General features: G+C 42.9%; 1 protein-coding gene across 3 annotated transcripts in view; it reads left to right on the forward strand.

The window, feature by feature from the left end:
* The window catches only part of GMDS (GDP-mannose 4,6-dehydratase), a 486,657-nt gene that overhangs the window by 315,066 nt on the left and 152,190 nt on the right, over window positions 1–19,401 (forward strand). The window contains exon 9 of one of the 3 annotated variants that reach the window (XM_068557605.1): window positions 11,154–11,224. The exons of the other annotated variants lie outside the window; for them this stretch is intronic. Within the exon in view, the coding sequence (XP_068413706.1) occupies window positions 11,154–11,186 (33 nt within the window). The 3' untranslated portion in view covers window positions 11,187–11,224. Of the gene's footprint in view, window positions 1–11,153; window positions 11,225–19,401 lie in introns of those variants that run through there. 3 annotated transcript variants of the gene reach the window in all.

The following is a 19,401-nucleotide window of genomic DNA, read 5'->3' on the forward strand; positions in this document are numbered from 1 at the left end:
AAGTTGCCTTTCAGTCATTCTCTGTAGGGGTAGTGGAATCTTGTATTCAAATTACAAGCGAATTAAAAACCGAATGCAGGCCAGTGTTTAAACCAAATCTCCCAAAAGCCCTGTGCATAAAGTGTTTGTTGTGTTTGAGTGTTTAACGACAGAGGGAGTCACTGACTGTCCACACAGACGTCACGCTCCAGGAAGAGATGGGTTCCAACTGGGCCACGGGCAGGGGACAGATGGTGGTGCCCTGGACACCCACCGCTCGGGGCAGTGCGGCACCCTGGGTCCTGGCCCTTCTGCCGATGGAAATTAGTATCTTGAAATCAGCCAACTTTTTTCCACGGCCGCAAACATTTTAAATGGACTCTCTTTTAGGTTTTTAAACCTTTTAAACCTTAGGTTTAAATGTTTTTAAACCTTCAGTGTACCCCTAATGAAACCTTATACAGTATCTTTCATTTTCTTGCTACTTGATGAAATTAGGTAGCAGCTGGTTTCATTTCAAAGCATGCCAAACATTTTAACCTGCAAATCAGTAACTTTTCCCTTTTCAACTTTAACTACTAGATTTTAAAATATTAACCCTTAATAATGTCTTTAAATTTGTAATAAATTTTCTCTGGAACCTAAGCCCGGCCTGATGCTCCCATCGTGCGTGTATGCACAGGTCTCTGTTTTCTGACCAGCAGGATTACTGGGATTCTGCAGGAATGGACACAGAATGATTTGAAGGAGAGCGTCTTTCCCACATAGACGTTGACTAGGAATACAGAAAAGCTAACCAACTACTTCTTAATTCACTTTGTTTATTTAATGAGCAACTTGGGCTCGTGCTAACTTCTGCCTCCATAAATGACCTTACTCCTGAATAATGAAGAGTCTTCAGCCCACTGCCCTTCCATCTGAAAACTGTAAACAACCTTGGTTACAGTTTTCTCCTTTTGCTGCCAGAACGAGGTCATCCAAAATATGTGTGGGGTGTGAAGTTTGTTTTTGGCCCAGATTTGTCATGAGCCTAAACATTTCTCTCTCAAGTAATTTACTGTTTAATTACATTGTGTTATGTTCCCTCAGCAAGGGGAGGAGAGGGAGAGGAAGAAACCTCAAAAAACAAGTGGTTTCAGTGTGGCCTTCAGGGTGCAGGTTTCGCCTTATAAAGTCCCTATGATGGCGTCCCCCTCTCACTGTGCCGTGAAGCGGGGTTCTCTGGTGCTCGTCGTGTTTTATCCCGACACCCCCGAGATGAGCTTTCCCTGCGAAGGCGGAGGAGGCCTGATGCCTGCAGTGAGATCCCGGGTCTCCCCTTCTCTGCGGTCGCTGACACGTGCAGTTTGGGCCGGGAAGCCCAGAGGGAGGCGACCCTGGGCCGACTGCCCTGCTGATTAATGTACCCAAAGATCCCTGCCACCCCTGCCCCTCAGGGCGCCAGCTGCAGAGAAGGGGGCCTCCGCGGGCTGCGCTGCGGCCGAGCTGGACAGGGGGCCAGCGGGCCAGCAATTTTCCATCCTTTGTGTGGGTGATCAGAGGCCCCGGGCCGACAGTGCTTCACTCGGGGCTGCTGGTCTTCAGGAGCCCAAGACTTCCTTCCTCGAGTGGCCGAGCACCCTGCGGGTGAACGTGGGGCTTGGAAGTGGCCGCAGGGGCCCCGCTCAGCAAGGGGTACTGCGGGCTTCACGCGGCCACGCCTGCTTCGACCCGCATTCGAGGAAATGCAGCTTAAAGGGAGAAATGAAAAGTGAACGTTGCCTTAGAGGGGTTTGTAAGTGCCCTTTCTCAGTGCAAAGACCCTTTGTTAGTCTTTTTCTTACGGGATGTTCACAGTCAAGCTGACGTCCGCGTGGCCACCTGGCTTTAAGGGCAGAGGGTCTTCGGCCCCCTCACCTGCCTTCCTTTCCCACCCCTGATGTCTCCATCCCCTGCAGCCAGTGAGTCCTGGCAGGTGGTGCTGGTCTTCTGTGCGGACAGGCGTGGTAGCATTTGCATGTCCTTCAGGACAAAAAGGTCATCGCTTCAACCCTGGGGGCAGAATGCTGCACATAAAGAGTACCCTCTAGGGAGTTTCTCTCTTATGCACCCAGTCTTCACTCAGCTCCAGCAAAACCATGTAACACGTTAGTTTTCACACATTTATTACATTTCTGAAAGTGGAGTGAACACATGGGCTTGTTTCTACCACCAGCTTAGGCCCCATTAGAAAGACAGTAAAAGGAGGAAAGATTTACATACTTGTAACAGCAAAAGGAAGGGCAGATGAGGGGTTTTACCCGCTTTCGGAACACAGAGCAGACCGAGAACCAAGTGGAATAGAAGAGATTGTGGTTGAAACAGCGCTTCTGGATTCTGACCTGCGTGTGAATCCTCTGAGCTCTGTCCTGCACCTGCTTTCAGGAGGGGCTGAGAGCCTGCATTTCTGACAAGGTTCACAGGTGACACAGGCGCTGCTGATCTGAGGACCACGGGTTGAGGATCAAGGGCCTCGAAGAACATGGGGGGAGCCTGTCTACCCAGCAAGCCGGGAGAATCTCTGCGGTAGAGTTGACACGTGTCTCAGACACTGACGGGCCTGGGGATTGACTAAGGGTCCATATATGCAACGCCTGGACGTGCCTGCTTGTTTGTACCCTGTAAAATCAGAACACTTTTTCTCTACAGGACCTGAACAAGCTCTCTGGGTAGAACCAGCATAGCTGAGGTAGTCTGGGCTCCCTAAACCTTACGTCTGGTCTTTGGGGACCCTCAGTATAATAGTTGACTCCCCTCGAAGCAAAGCTCACCAGTCAGTAGGCCCAGCTTCATATACAGACCTAACTTGGCTTTCCCCTTTCTTCATTTCTACTTAGTATCCACAGAGACTCAGGAAGGCACCACCTTCGCAAAATGAGACTTGAATCTACAAAAGAAGCAACAATCAGAGGACAAGAGAGAGTGTTTGGATATTAAAAATATAATTGCTAAAATAATTTTTTCAATAAAAGGTGGGTAAAGAAAACAAACTATTCCAGGGTATAATGCAAAAAGATGAAGAAACAGAAAGTATGGGAAAACAAACAAAAGGCCTAAGGGATAATTCTGGGAGGTCCAACTTCCGACTAAAAGTCAATAGAGAAAAATTCCCGGAACTTTAAGAGAGGCTTTGGGTTGAGAGGCCCATGGAAGGATGATCAGGAAGAAGGACTGCCACACACACTCATGGTTTTCAAGTTCCAGAAGACCAAGAATAAAGAGAAGATCTAAGACGCTTCTAGAGAAATAAATACAGGACACCCACGACCTAACGAGAATCAGACTCGCATTGGATGTCACGTCAGCAACAGTGGGCATTGAAGCAGAGATGAGCAAGACCGTCAAAACTCTGAGGACAGTTCTTCCTAATCAAGGTTTTCTTACCCAGACACGGTGTCAATCATTAGTAAGGCGAAGGTCCATTCTGAGACATGCCTCTCCTGCAACTCCCGCGAGATGAGAGCGAGCCCCAGAGAGAAACTGTGATTCAGTAAGCGGTAGACCCAGCACAGGCGTCCAGTGGAGAGAGGCCTGGCCTTAGCCGTGACCAGTGCAGACGAGAATAGACTCAGTCGGTTGTAAGAAGAGTCCTTCAAACAACAGATAGAAGGAGTAAGACGACGGAGGATATAAGGGTTATCGCTTTCTCAATAAAACCTGTTGGAAAAACAGAAAGCTGAGATAGCCGTGGTCCAAATATGTACCAGACTAAAAGAGAATTCACTTTTTAAAACGTTTCATTTGAGACAATTTTAAACATATAACATTAGGCAGTATGACATAAGTACCCCTCAGCCAGCCGCCACCGTTTATCAAGTTGGGCTCCATCTTGTTTAATCTATACTCTGACCCACTGCTCTCAGCCTGTCTTATTCTTAAGCAAACCCCGGGCATGATACTCCCTTTGGCTTTAATGCTAGCAGGGTTCTTGTCTTGAGAGGCTCAGGCCTCATGTGCCGCCCTGGAGACTTAGCGGAGGAAGTGTACTCAGGGCACATCCCTGGCTCTGCACAGAGCACCGCTGTCCGCACGGCTGTTATGATGCAAGCTGGATGTTTGGCTGCCAGTGTTTAGGGTGACGCTGTGACAAACCACCGGTGACTCATTTGTGAGGGTGGAACGGGCACAGACGTTCCTGCCTTGATGGTGAGAAATCGCAGGTGCGAGTGGACAGAAGGAGAGCGTGGCGTCTCTTGTTAGATGTGCTGAAAGCAGTGCTCACCTGCACGGGAGGTTTTGGTCCCCGTCGCTCCTACCAGGGACCTTGGTGTTTGGTACTCATCTGGAAAAAAGAAAAAAAAGCTTAGTTATTTGTATCATTACGTTGGTTTCACTAAAATGTTTTTAATTTTGCTACAGATCCCTGACTCACTTGCAGCTCTTTTCGTTATACTGGAGGCTGTCAGTCATTTGGCCCCTTTATTCACCTGGTCGTTGTGATGTGGGGTCCTCTGTAGATCTCTAAAGGCATCTCAGGAAGGGCACCCCTACAGGCAAGGTTAGGGGGCATCTGCTTCCTCCTGGGCTCAAGGGACTGTATCCAGGTGTGCGGATGGCCCCGAATATGTGCAGGTTTGGGTTTTTAATCATTTGTAAACTTTAGTGGTATTAATGGTAACCAATTTCTTGTGGGTCGTCTAAGAACTAATTGCATCCCACTGGAGGTACGTAACTCCTTGGTCGAAAGGGGTCCTTCTGAGGGGTACCTCATTATTACACAGCTGTGCCAAAGACTGGACCAAGGAGGTGAATTAATACTTTATCTTCTTTTAAGATATACATTCAAGTGGTACGTGGAGATTCCTGAGCTACTACCATGAGGTCCACATAACTAAAAATTGATGTGTCATTACTAATTAGAACATGAGAATATCTTCCACCCATGAAATACTGCTATTTGTAGATGGAGCGGAAAATGGCCAGGGGCCCACATCATCCTCTTTTATATATAAAGACAGTGGGGGGACAGGACCATAGATATTACAGACATCAGAAATGCAAGTTCAGGCAGAACAATGTCAGTCCACATCAAGTGTATGTTCTCATCAGTCACCCAGATTCTTTATGGAAAGTTCGTTTACTCAAGTGTTTTACTTATATTAGATCATTTGTTCCTCACTCTGACTCTGAGAACAGTCAGAGCACGTGATATTAACCCTAATTATAAATAACGAAACTAAGATTCCAAGAGGTTAAGTGGCCAGCCTAGGGCTACATGGTTAGTAAATGGCAGAACTGGAACCAGATCCTCACCTTTTCCTTCCTCATTGCCTTTTGTGTACATTCTATAGATACTTTCTTTGTAGTTACCATGTGGATTACACTTTAACATCCTAAAGTTACAATAATCTGATTGAATGTATACCAGCTTAACTTCACTACAGCTCTTGCTGTTATTGATGTCACGGATTACATCTTTATACTTTGTGTGCCCAGTACCATAGATTACTAAGTAGTTTTTCATACACTTGCCTTTTAAATAATGTAGAAAATGAGAGGCAGAGTTACCAAGCAAAATTACGATAACACTAGCTTTATAACGTCTCTGTGGCCACCTTTACTGGGGATCTTCATGTCTTCATATGGCTTTGAGTTACTGTCTAGCCTCCTTTAGCTTTCTTAGCTTTTATCTGGGGAGTCTTAATTTCTTCCTCATTTTTTGAAGGACAGTTTTGCTGGATATAGAATTCTCATTTGACAGTGTTTTTCTTTCAGCACTTTGAATATATAAACCAGTGGCTCTTCTGGCCTCTAAGATTTCTGTTGAGAAATTGGCTGACATCTTTTTTGAGGACCCCTTGTGTCTGATGAGATTCTTCTCTCTGGCTGCTTTCAAGACTCTCTCTCTCTCTTTTTAATGATTTGAAAGCTGATAGATTTTAGTAATTTGCAATTGTATTGCTATTTTCATCTGTTCAATTTTTTAAATTGAAGTATAGTTAATTTACAATGTTGTGTTAGTTTCAAGTATACAGCAAAGTGATATGTGTATATATATATATATATATATATATATGCACACACACACACATATATGTATGTGTGTGTGCATATATATATAAATATAAAATCACACACATATATATACACTCTCTTTCAGATTCTTTTCCATTACAGGTTATTACAAGACACTGAATATGGTTCCTTGTGCTGTACAGCAGGTACTGTTGTTTACCTGTTTTATATATAGTAGTGTGTATATATTAATCCTAAACTCCTAATTTATCTCTCAAAGATTCTCTCTTTGTCTTAATTGTTTGACAGTTTGATTACATGGTCTTAGTGTAGATCTCTTTGAGTTTTTCCCACTTGTTTGTCTAGCTGCTTTGATTTGTAGAGTCCTGTCTTTTATCAGATTTGGACGTTGTCAGCCATCAGTTCTTCAGGCACTCTCTCTGCCCTTTCCTCTCTCTGCTCCTCTTGGGACTCCCACAGTGTGTATGTTGATCTGCTTAATGGTGTCCCACTTGTCCCTTAGGCCCTGTTCACTTTTCTTCATTTTGTTCCTTTCTGTTCCTTCGACTCAATAATTTCACATTTCTTATCTTCAAGTTTGCTGATTCTTCTGCTTGCCCAGATCTGCTTTTGAACCCTTCTAGTGTATTTTTCATTTTATTTACTTCTCAGCTCCAGAATTTCTTTGTAGTTCCTTCTTATAATTTCTGTCTCTTTATCGATCCTCTGTCATTTTCCTGACTTTGCTGTGTAGCCCTTTGAGCATGTTTTTTTGTACAGTTGTTTAGTAAGTCCAAAGTCTAAGCCTCCTCAGGTATGTTTTCCCTTGATTTATTTCATTCCTTTGAGCAGGTCATACTTTCCTATTTCTTTTTTGTGGTCGAAAACTTGACATTCGAATTAGATAAAAGTTAACTCTGGAAATCAGATTCTCCTGCTTCCCAGGGTTTGCTTTTGTTTTGTTTTGTTTTTATTGTTGTCAGGTGCATCTGTGCCAGGGATCATCCTAAGGTGAAAAAGATTAAGGTCTTCTCAGGTCTTTCCTGAGGCGGTGTCTTAGCCTGAGCAAGCACAGTGGCTTTCTCAATTCCTGAACATGTGGTTGTCTCTGAATATCAGAAAATACAGAGGCAGTTCCCTTGGATCCCCTGGAGGCCGTTTCAGCCAGTGGGGGTTGAAGCAGTGGAACAAATCCTTATCTTTTAATAAAACTGATTTACAGATTGTTAAAGTCAGAGATTCTGCCTTAGGACTCTTTTCCAAACATATGATGTAGTGCCTTGAAGTTAATGTGTATTCAGTAGATATTTGTTAAATTATAAGAAATAATCACCGTACGAATAATTCATTTTATACATGCAATTGACCCTTGAACAACACGGCCACTTATTATAAGGATTTCTTAGTAAATACTACAGTGCTACCCCGTCCAAGGGTGATTGAATCCGCAGATGAGGAACCGCCTGTACAAAGTACCTGTGGGCACAGAGGGCCAACTGTAAAGTTATACGTGCATTTCTGACTGCACAGCGCCCCTAACTCCAGCACTGTTCAAGGGTTACTAATGTGAAATAATTTCAGATAGCAGTTTGAAGCTTATAAGGGGGCTTAGGTCTTTCTTGATAAGATTTCAGAATTGAAAAGTAACCAGGTATGTTTAATTAAAGTCAGGCTATTTTAACTTGCCTCATTAATTTGGATTCATAACTATACCTTTATAATACCTGTAGAAAGGATTTGCTTAGCATAGTAACAGTTTAAGCAAAGTGAAAATGATGCTACCTACACCAAACTTTTAAGCATTTAACATAATTTTAGGAGCCTCTACTTGTACAAAAACAATTTGCTGATTCAAATGTTGTATCTATATATACATTAGACCCCTTAGGCTTTCTACTGAGGAATACTGCACGGTCCTCTGACTACAGATATTTGAACTAGTTCTTCAAACTAGACTGGCTGTACCTATTCAAATAGCTTAATTAAGCCAACTTTTAATTTATTTGTCTGCTATTTTGCGAACCTTAAGTTTTATAATACATTTGGTCTAATACATTTTTTAAAGTTATGTTTTGTGACATGTTTAGGTTGCTGTGTCTGCTATAGATATATTCTCTCAGAGTCTGATATTTTGAAGGACACTCTGTACGTTAAACTTCATTGGGAATGTTCTCAGCTGTGGGTCTTGCAACCTCAGGCGCTGTGCCCCAGTGCAGCCTGAATGCGACTGACTCCTACAGGGGATTGATTTCTTTGCAAGCCCAGTACGTCCCCTACATACGAACCTTCCAGTTGCGAACTTTCAAAGATGTGAACGTGTGTGCCAGCCCCTGGACGCCAGCTGTTGTACTGTACTAGTGTACTTTTCAAGGTGCTGTACTGTAAGATTAAAAATGCTTTTTGAATTTTTTGTGTTTGTTTTTTATGTACATATTATTTGTGTGAAAAGTATTATAAGCCTATTATAGTACGGTACCATATAGCCAATTGTGTTAGTTGGGCACCTAGGCTAACTTTGTCGGACTTAACGAACAAATTGGACTTAACAAACGTGCTCTCGGAATGGAAGTTGTTCATATGTAGGGGACTTACTGTAAAGGATTTAGATGTTTAAAACAAGTTTAAAAAAACCCTGTGTGGTTCCCCTCCCTCCTTCTTCCTCCACCTCTGTAATTTCTGGCCCAAGAAAAAGTGACTTCAGAAAGACAGAGTGTTTAGTAAACACCTAGGATATGTAAGGCACTGTGCTAGGTGCTGGAGGTGATTTAATGCAATAATGACTGCCCCCTCCTTCTGAAATCTCGTTTAGGAGGTGAGAAGGCAGCAAATGCACAGCCCCCGAGTCCAAGGCAGAAGGCGGAGAAGAACAAAAGCACCACATCAGTGTGAGCACGTTCACATAATAGCTGCAAAGACTGAGCATTCCCATGTACCAGGCGCGTGACATACATTATTCCATTTAATCCTCACATCCTGGCTGTTGAACTCATCCCCACTTGAGAACGAGGCTGTCAGGTGGCACGTTCAGGTACTGAACACGGGTACCTGGGAGCCCGTGCTGGGGTGGGCCTGACAGGAGCAGGGGTGACTCGGGAAGATGCCGTGGGCGCCGCACAGGCGGGTACCCGGGTCGTCTCGGCCACGGGCGCAGCCCCGGGGCCTCCTGCATGTTGCTGCCTCTGAGTGGAAGAGGACGGGGCCGCAGCCCCCGGGCTCGAGCGACAGGCCGTCTTGGACGGGCAGCTAATTGACGCCGGTGGAAGGAGGGGGTCGCAGAGGCGCGGGGTTCGGTAGCATCGTCAGCGCGTGAGGCACGTAGGAGAAGCAGCTTTCCAGGAGACGACAGGTGGCCAGGTGGGCGTGCGTTTGAGGCGCTGGTGATGCTGCTGGGCGTGGCTGCGCTGGCGTGGACGCGGCGCTTGGGTCTGGCTCACCGTGGAGTCGCCGTATCGTGCGTCCTGACCTGATCGCGGAGGCGAACGCACCCGCCGTGGCCATCCACGCACCTGAGGTAGAGATCCCTACGCTGAAACGGGGCTGTCTGAAGCCGTACCTGTGATGAGTTTACTGAAGGGCAGTATGGAAAAGGAAAGGAAGGAAGATCCGGTCATAACTTCAGGAGATGCCAAATCCGGGGGCGAGGGGGGAGGGGAATCCCCAGGGGTGGAGCAGCCGGGAGGCGAGGCCGTGCGATGACTTAGGGACCCTGAAGACCAGGCGGCGTCAGCTACGCTTAAGATGATACAGTTAGGAAGGCTTATCCAGAAACTTCAAGGTTTGATGGATCGACAGACAGCTATTGTATACAGTTGAATATTATGATTCCCGTTTAAAAAAAAAGAACTGTGAAACGAGGGTTGATTTTAAACTGAAGTGTGGGTGGTGAGAAAATAGGGATAGTATAGAATTTTATTAACCGCGTCAAAATGTATAATGGGTGTTTTCCCCAGTAATTTCTGACCCAAGAAAAATAATAAAACGTTTAGTTGGGTATCTGTCATTCTACGTGGAGTTCTGGAGGGCATTTAGATATAAAAATCAGGTAATCTTATATATATTTTACAAATAAGTAAATTCTATATATAAGTGAGTTTTGCCAAATATTTTACATACTTCTGGTATGCCATCCAGATCTTTGTAATGAGCTCTAAATTTGAAGTCACTGAAATTGAGAGGATGTTTAGAAAAAAGGAAATCCTGTGGTGTAAGTGACCCAAATACACAGTATTTTCATGTTGGTTGAGGTATTTTTTACAACATTTTGTGTTTGAGGGAAAAGCTGTTTATGTCTTCTCTCAGACGTCGCTTTATCAGGAAAGTATTTAACTGTAGTAAAACACATACACCCAAAAATACTTGTTACATTATAGCTCTTTTTAAAATCACATTTCATTGTATTATTTTTTTTTAATTAATAATATTTAAGTAGTTAAAATATTAAAGAGGTATTTTGCTGAAGCAAAAATAGATCATTGTAATCTAACTTACCCATTATAAGAAAAAACAGATCTCTGAGGGTGTAAATAAATCTCAGACATGCTTCTGCTTTTGGCTTATTTCTACCTTCATCACAAAGTCTTACACATAACCAAGAATTCTCTTTCTCTTTTCTTCCTGTCTCCCATGTATGTGAACATTAACTATTAAGCCTAAAAGCGTATTGATATTTTTCTTGAATTACCTCATGACTGCCTGTTTTGTCTCTATGATTCATTTCTGCTCTTTGAATTTGTCAAATTATTCTGATGTGAATGTTTCCCCCTCTTTTTTGTCGTAAGGAACTCACTTCCTATGAAAATAATCAGAGCACTGTCAGGCCTACCAGTAATCTGTGACCTAGAACTCACCCCAATACTTCTCAGAATGATGAGTTTCTTAATATGTTTGGGCTTTGCCAAACCATCACATATTTTAAAATATAGTTCTGGTTTTGAATTTCCAAATGCATTCACTTTGAATAATTTCATAACACTAATACTTTTAAATGGGAAAATGTGAATTGGGTTGGAAGGCTTACTTTTTGCAAGCGTCCTTCAGCTCAGGTAACCTGTCACGGGGTTTCATAACGCATAAGGCAGCAAACAAGAAGTCACTTGTCAGAGCCGTCTGTTTCCTGGTAGTTTACACACCAGAAACTGAAATCTGAGAACAGCCCTTGAAGGAAAACAAAGAGCTTTACAGTATTTTTTTTTTCTTTTCAGGAAAACACACAGAAGCTAATTTTAGCTTCTTGATCAGATTGACCCAGCCTTTAACCCTGGCAGACGTTACCCCACACACTTCCAATGGACAATAGTTTGCATACCAGCCTCGCGCTGGAAACAGATGTGTGCAGGGAGCGGCCCCTCCCTCCGCCGGGCGCTGAAACAGACAAGGTCCTTCCTAATTGGGGTAAAAACTGGGGCTTCCTTCACATTTCAGACTACAAGCTTTCCTGACTTATTAAAAATTTATTATGTCACAGTTCTGTTTTGACCCGAGTTTCAAAATATCATTCACTAGAGAAACATCTCTTGGCTTCAGGATGAATTCTATCCTGGGGGAAAAAAAAAAAAAAAAAAGAAATTGTTAGCAGCTGCGCTACTCATGAGTGATGGTTACACAGTTTATATATTAAAACGTTTGGAATGCGAACAATTACCTCTTTTACTTTCCCACCAAGTCTCCTATAGTTTATATAAATTGCACTTTTATTACCAAAGAAACGGCAGTCTTCCGCCCCCCCCCCGCCCCCCGTTCGCCCCCGCCCGTCCTGTCCTTGCCAGGCACGCTCCGGGAAGGGCCCGCCCCCGGCCACTGGCCCGTCCCCCGGCAGCGGCTCCTGGCAGCCCCCGCTAAGAAGGAGCCCCGAGGGCTGCCAGCTCAGCAGGATTTAACGTGGCCTTCTCCACACCTCCGGGGAGACCCACTAACTGCTGAAACGCTAGAGAGTTTTCCCATGTTTGCTGGGAGACAAGGAACAATTTCTGTTTCCTTGAGCGATGAAAGAGAATGTTTCCTGTCTCGTTTGCTGTAGTAATTGCCTCTCTCTAGACTCCCCCTCACTCTGGGATGCTGTAATTGGGTGTAATATGTGTGTCCATGTGCAGAGCCCACGTACGGAAGACACAGGAGGACCATTCTGCCAGGACTTTCCATGACTGTTTTGGTAAATTCCTATTTGGAACCTATGGCTCTGGGACTTCACTGAAATCACAAAGCAACTTAATGACCGTGGGGTCTGAGCTAGGATCCCAGGGCCAGGTCCCCAGCTGAGGCCCTCACCCACGTGTGCCGAGCAACTTAGTGACCAGCCTGAGTGTTCTTCAGGCTTACAGGCATGAAATCCTCCTTGATACTTTGAATCTGTAAAAGATGAATTTAGGGGAATGCGTGATAGTTTTTGAAAGCTGAGACTTGATGTTACAGATCATCGTGTAAATTACAGTGCTTATCAGAATTTTAGAAACTTAAATGAACATATTCTTCAGTGTATACGTGTTTTCTGCTTCTTTAAAACATTCTTCTCTCTTAAAAATAATTACGAGCACCTCTTATCCCTCTAGGTGAATGGTTTACATTAAAATTTAAATATGCAGAATTCTAGGAGATTATAATACATCTGAATAGAATTATGTACAGTCAATAGACGTTGGACTGTTATGATAATAATTGCATGTTAAATATATTTAATGCGAAAAAAATTCTAAACTTTATAGGGCACATAAGCAATTATTGGTCAGATATCTATACCAAAATATTATCTCTTATATTAGCAAGTTAATAACCAATAGCTACATTTGAACTTTGTGAAGGGAGTTTAAACTATTTTCCTGGAATTTTTGTTTGACTGCCAAAGGGGGAGAATTTTCATTGGATTTTGATTGTGAAATCCAATACTTCTTATGTGTACGTTTTTATTACCAAGGGATTCTTTATCCACCTTTTATTTTTTCATAATAAAGTTCATACATCTTTCAGTAATGCATGAATAGCAAATATCACCCTGAGTTCTTCCTCCCCACTTAAAATTTATGCTAAATATGTTTTCAAGCATGTGAATCTCATTTCATTACTGCTGAGTCAAGATAGATAGCTTACAAACGATAACAACAGATTAGGAAATACACAGTTTCGTTAAATAATGGTTATATCGTCAGAGGGCTTTTATATTAGTATCAGACGGAAGTTTTTGTCTGATGTACGTAGTTATTGTTGTGCAGGTCGCCAAAGGAAACACTCTAAAGTGCAGGAGTAGTTTCTGCTTAGCATGAAGGTTGCCTGCATGCACCATATTACTTTATTGTATGTTCTCATGATCACAAGGGAGCAGTGAGGTGAGCATGACCCCCGCAGCTTCTGCCTGTCATCTTCTTGTCTTGGTGGAGAAACCTGACCCCACATGCAGATTTTTAAACAGCTAGAAAGAAGTATCCTTCAAGGAACAGACCTCTTCCATGAAGCTTTCCTGATGTGACAAGTTACAGCCAGTAGTTTCCACAAGAAATGCTGAAGCCCATTGAGTTTAGCTCTCTCTTGAGCTTACTAGCATAAGCACCTGCTGCGGACGAGGTAGGACACCTGGGCCTTGCCTGTGTTAACTTTTTATGTCTCTCAGTAGCCCTGTAGGTAAGTGGTGCTCTCCTTAGTCTGAGGCAAAGGAGGGTGAAATGGCTTACCCAGGATCACAAGGGGGGCAAATAGTAGATCTGGGATTTAAACCCAGGCTCCCCACCGAAATCCAAAATGCAGAGTGCACTGATTTTTATAATCTAGTGTTTACGTATACGTGTGTGCTACATACATGATGTGAATGTGTGTGTATATATACGTGTACGGGCATATGTGTGTATATACACCTGTGTATTACATGTACGTGTGTACGTGTATGTGTGTGTATATATGCGTGTGTATACATTTGTATATATGCATGTGTATATGTGTGTGCATGTGTGTATATGCGTGTGTGTATATATATACGTGTGTATATGTGTGTGTGTAGAGTGTGGGTATGCATGTGTTTATATATGGGGGTATATATGTGTGTATATGTGTGTGTGTATCTGTGCGTCTATGGGTATGTGTGTGTGTATATATGTATGTGTATATGTGTATACATTTGTATATATGTGTGTGTGTATGCGTGTGCATGTGTGTATATCTATGTGTGTCCATGTATGTGTATATGTGTGTGTATAGTGTGTGTGTGCATGTGTTTATATATGTGGGTATATATGTGTGTGTACATGTGTGTATATGTGTGTATATGCGTGTGCATGTGTGTATATCTATGTATGTATGCATGTGTATGTGTGTATAGAGTGTGTGTATGCATGTGTTTATATATGTGGGTATATCTATGTGTGTATATGTGTGTGTGTGTATCTGTGTGTGTCTATGGGTATATGTGTGTGTATATGTATATGTGTATATGTGTGTGCGTGTGTGTATAGAGTGTGTGCATGTGTTTATATATGTAGGTATATGTGTGTGTGTGTATCTATGTGTGTCTATTGGTATATGTGTGTGTGTGTATATGTGTGTGCGTGTGTGTATGTGTGTGTATAGAGTGTGTGTATGCATGTGTTTGTATATGTGGGTATATATATGTGTGTATGTGTGTGTGTATATGTGTGTCTATTGGTATGTGTGTGTGTATATGTATGTGTATATGTGTGTGCATGTGTGTATGTGCATGTGCATATGTGCGTATAGTGTGTGCATGTTATATATGTGGGTATATCTATGTGTGTATATGTGTGTATAGAGTGTGTGTATGCATGTGTTTATATATGTGGGTATATCTGTGTGTGTGTATGTGTGTATAGAGTGTGTGTATGCATGTGTTTATATATGTGGGTATATCTGTGTGTGTGTATGTGTGTGTGTATCTATGTGTGTCTATGGGTACATGTGTGTGTGTATATATGTATGTGTATATGTGTGTGCATGTATGTGTGTGTGTCTGTGTCTGTGGGTGTGTGTGTGTATATATGTATGTGTATATGTGTGTGTGTGTGTATCTATGTGTGTCTGTGGGTATATGTGTGTGTGTGTATGCGTGTGTGTGCTTGTACTAGTTGCCCCACCACCACCACCGCCCAGGTGGCGTTTCTTCTCTCACTTGGGAGAAAACTTTCACTTAGAGAAACCCTAACTTTGAGTCATTTCAAAGTTGAGTCATTACAATAATCTGTCCTTGATATTCTAGTTTTTAAAATTCATTAGCTCTGCTTTCTCTTGGCTAATACATTTTCACATACTCAGTTAAGTTTCCCAGCAATGTAACAGATCCAGAAGGTTTTGGGTAATATTGTTATCCATTGTCATACTTATACCATGAATTTGCATTAATGTGCATTCAGATGGGGATTTTACGTTTTCCCATCTTGTGTAGTTTTCCGTTGGGCTGGTGACTAGGAGGCATATTTTAAGACCAACTATATATTTCAGGAAACTTAATAAAGTGATTTCACTTTTTCCCCTTTTTCTTAGCTCTTTACAGCATTATGATTTTTCTTTCTTTTGCATTCTCCTTAAAAAAAAAAAAAAAAAAAAAGGAAGAAACTCATGACTTCATTTTATTATAACCTCCTTTAGGATCCACCAGGCCTTTCCCCTCCCCCTTCTCTTGGCCCAGCGAGTGGCCTGCGGGCTGTGAGCTCCCCAGAAAGCCGAGCGGTGCTCCCAAGGCAGCCTCACAGGGAGCTGTTTGCCCTCGCAAGGACAGAAGCAGTTGATGTGCTTGGTTCTGCTACAGAGTAAATGGCCTGCTGAGAACTTGTTTGTATTTGTATATGCTTTTATGGTTGATGTTTTCAGTGGCCCATGTTATAAAGTAAGCCATAACTACTTCTGTAAACACGTTACAGTAGTAAGGCAAAACTGTATATTCCTAGATATTTGTATCACTTCACTCAAAGCCTTGGAGTGAAACTTGAAAAATAAAACAAAAAAGATTTCTCCCCAAACATTTCAGTTAGGAACTCCATTTCAGATCCTTGGCAGTCTCACGTACAGGCTTTCTTGCATGACTGTTGAATAACATGTTATTATACGCGGGGAAGAATAGTTCTTTTGTTGGCTGCATTACATTTCGTGGTGAAATGGGAGAAAACAAATCATTAAGGAAGTCTATTTTGGTTCAAGACATTACACACTTACGACGAGTCTGGTTTTTAACCTTGCCAGGTTGAAAGAAAATGCAGACCCATTGGTGCCGGAACGGGACGGCGTGTTGCAGATCGCAGGCCGTCAGCAGCATCGTGTGAGTGTGTGTGTGTGCAGGGCAGCGGTGGATGGCACAGGTGTGTGTGGACGCCAGCGTGTATATAGCCCTGCTGCTAATCTTAAGTGCGGCCATGGCTGATTCACCAGTGACTGGCTTTCTAGATCCTGCTCTGGAAGGAGGCAGAAGGATGTTTTCTTAATGACACGGTAACTCTGATAATCTTACGAGACCTGCTTTCCTCGGGCAGTTTCCCTGGTCTCCCGAAACCCTATTGCCACTCCTCCATTGAAACGCCCATGGAAGCGGCGTTCTGGTGGTCAAAAGACAAAAAGAAAAGCTTCCGCAACTTAAAAGAACAGAAACACAAACGTGTCTGTGTGTATCTATTTGCTGCGGTTAGCATGAGCAGAGAAGACGGTATGAAAAGAAAAATGCCAAACTTTGTACTCGGTCAGTGGGTTGAGTTCAACTTTGTTTGAAAGAGGTGGAGAAAGTCTTTATATACTTCTGTGTTCTTTGATTTGTTACAGTGAGAATGTATTACTTTTCTAGTAAAGTTATAAAACAAAAATAGACAACACAGCCAAATGTTTTGAATTACCAGTAGCAGTCTGACATCTTTCCTCTCTGGATACCTGTATTTTTTTTTGGGGGGGGGGGGGCGGTGTCTTTTTTTTTTTTTTTTTTTTAATTATTTAATTATTTATTTCTGGCTGCGTTGGGTCTTCGTTGCTGCGCACAGGCTTTCTCTAGTTGAAGCGAGCGGGGGCTACTCTCCATTGCGCTGCGTGGGCTTCTCATTGCGGTGGCTTCTCTTGTCGTGGAGCACGGGCTCTAGGCACGCGGGCTTACAGTTGTGGCACGTGGGCTCAGTAGTTGTGGCTCATGGGCTTAGTTGCTCCGCGGCATGCGGGATCTTCCCGGACCAGGGCTTGAACCCGTGTCCCCTGCATTGGCTGGCGGATTCTTAACCACTGCACCGCCAGAGAAGTCCCGGATACCTGTATTGTAGAAGAGGGTTAATGCACCTGAATAAATCTAACAGTGGTACTTTGTGGAATCCCTGTAATATTGCCATCAGGAGTTCCTGAGCTTTGAAATGAGACAGAACTGGGATGCAGCCCTAGCCTGGTCCTTAGTTGATGTGATTTAGGACAGCTAAATAAGCTCTTTGGACCTCACTTTCCTCACCTAGAAGGACGTCATAAAAATACCATTTCTGTTAAGGTGGTAGAGACGATTAAAGCTGCTAACGTGTGGCAGAATCCCCGTAAATGCCGCCGAGAGCGTAGCTGAGCTCACAGTAGGTGCTCAGAGCTGTGGGATGGGTCAGGGTCAGGGAGTAAGTGATTACTTTTCTGCCATTGCCGGCCCTGCCTGGCCACCTCACCGCTCATGACGGTCAGGGTCAGGGTCAGATGGAGGCCAGGCCTCCGCTCAGCTCAGTGCCCATACCCGTGGGACAGCGGGCCCTCTGCTCAGCGACTTCTCCTTTGCGGCCAGCGGTGTTACTAGCAGACACCACGTATCAGAGATGGGAAATGTATCGTGTCATGCACAGACTGCTTTTACCAGTTGAAGTGCTTCCTTTTTCTCTCTGCTTTGCAATATTCTACCAGTCTGGGTTTTCTCGTGAGCGAACTTTGCAAGAGTAAAAGCGAGAGAGGACATCAGAATAAGGGGCCGTCCAAAGAGCTGAATGGTTAAATGGGAAGTTATCTGCACACTCATCCTGGCCTTTTACTGCTCCTGTTCTTTTTCATTAGAAAGAAAAAAGGAAAGGAAGAAAGAAAGAAAGAAAAAGAGAGAGAGAGAGAGAAGGAAGGAAGGGAGGAAAGAAAGAAAGAAGAAAAGAAGAAAAAGGGGGAAGAAGGAAAGAGAAAGGGAGGAAGGAAGGAGGAAAGAAAGAAGAAAGAAAGAAAAAAAGAAAAGAAAGAAAGGGAAGAAAGAAAGGAGGAAAAGAAAGAAAGAAAGGAATCGAAAGGCTTGTTCCTTACCTTGTATGAATGGGAGTGGGTTTATTTTTTTAAATCTCACTTGAGCAACTTACTGACTCTTTTTAATAAAGCTTGGTTCAAAGCATGTAAGTCATCACAAAGGAGAAAAACAAACAAAAATTCAGGCTAATTTTCTCCTAGCTTTCCAAGAAATGGATTATTCCATGGTGTTACTCACCAAGTGGAGTGAATGTCCCCTTTCGAGCCCCTGGGCAGGGCTGCCACCTCTGTCCGGGTACCTTTTCATGTGTGATCAATAAGTCCAGACCACAGGAGCCTCTTTTGAGAATTTCATAGCAAAAACAAAGGCACTGAGATTTTCTACCGTAACTTTTTTTTTTCCAAAAATGGTTATCTAATGTTTACTTTGTGAAAATATCACTTTTTCTGTATACATTTGCACATGATCACTTGGTGGGTTAAACGTATTACTTACGGGGTGACTGACACTCTAAACTTGCCTCAAACCTGAGGTGAATTGTGGAAATTTTTCACTAGATGAATTGCTTTTTTACTGCAGGCAGTATATGCACTGGGGAAAAATGTCTTAAATGATCCTAAAGCATTTCAAGATAGAGCAAGTCCCAGCCTTTTATGCTGAAAGAGATGTAGTACGCGCTTGGGGGGGGGGGTCTAACCCACAGCAGAATTCATTTCCTTTTACAGACGGGTATCTCGTAGCACGATCACGTATGTTTTGTCTTAGAATTTATGATGTTTTATTGCATGTGTCCTATTGTCCCCAAATGTGACTCGTTTTTTCACATTTGATTTAAAATAAGCATCTTTCTTTTTCTTAGTGCAAGTCAACTAAACACAGCACCGTTCATCCTATCATTTTTCATTGGAAACTGAAATATCCAGAAACTGAAATGTCAAGAAATTTTACAAAATCATAAAATAAATACCAGTTGTTTAATTGGTTCTGTATAATGAAATTTAGAATTATAATTCTAATTATAAAGCAGAACTGTTTCAATATGTGAGCTTTGAAATACACACGCACACGCACACACACACAGACACAGATTTTTTGGTAAAAACATTAAATACCTTCAAATTAAATCTGCTCATCTTCCACTTGAGAGTTCTTTAAAACTATAGACATAAAGTAGCTTTTTATATTGTTGAGCCTTACACCATTTAAGTCTTCACAATAGCCCTGTGGCACATGGACAGACTTTGAGAGAGCAGCCTGGGTGGGCCCTGAATGTTCCAAAGGCAGCTGCACTTTTTTTTCCC

This window comes from Eschrichtius robustus, chromosome 12, assembly GCF_028021215.1.
Source record: "Eschrichtius robustus isolate mEscRob2 chromosome 12, mEscRob2.pri, whole genome shotgun sequence".
Classification (NCBI taxonomy): domain Eukaryota; kingdom Metazoa; phylum Chordata; class Mammalia; order Artiodactyla; family Eschrichtiidae; genus Eschrichtius; species Eschrichtius robustus.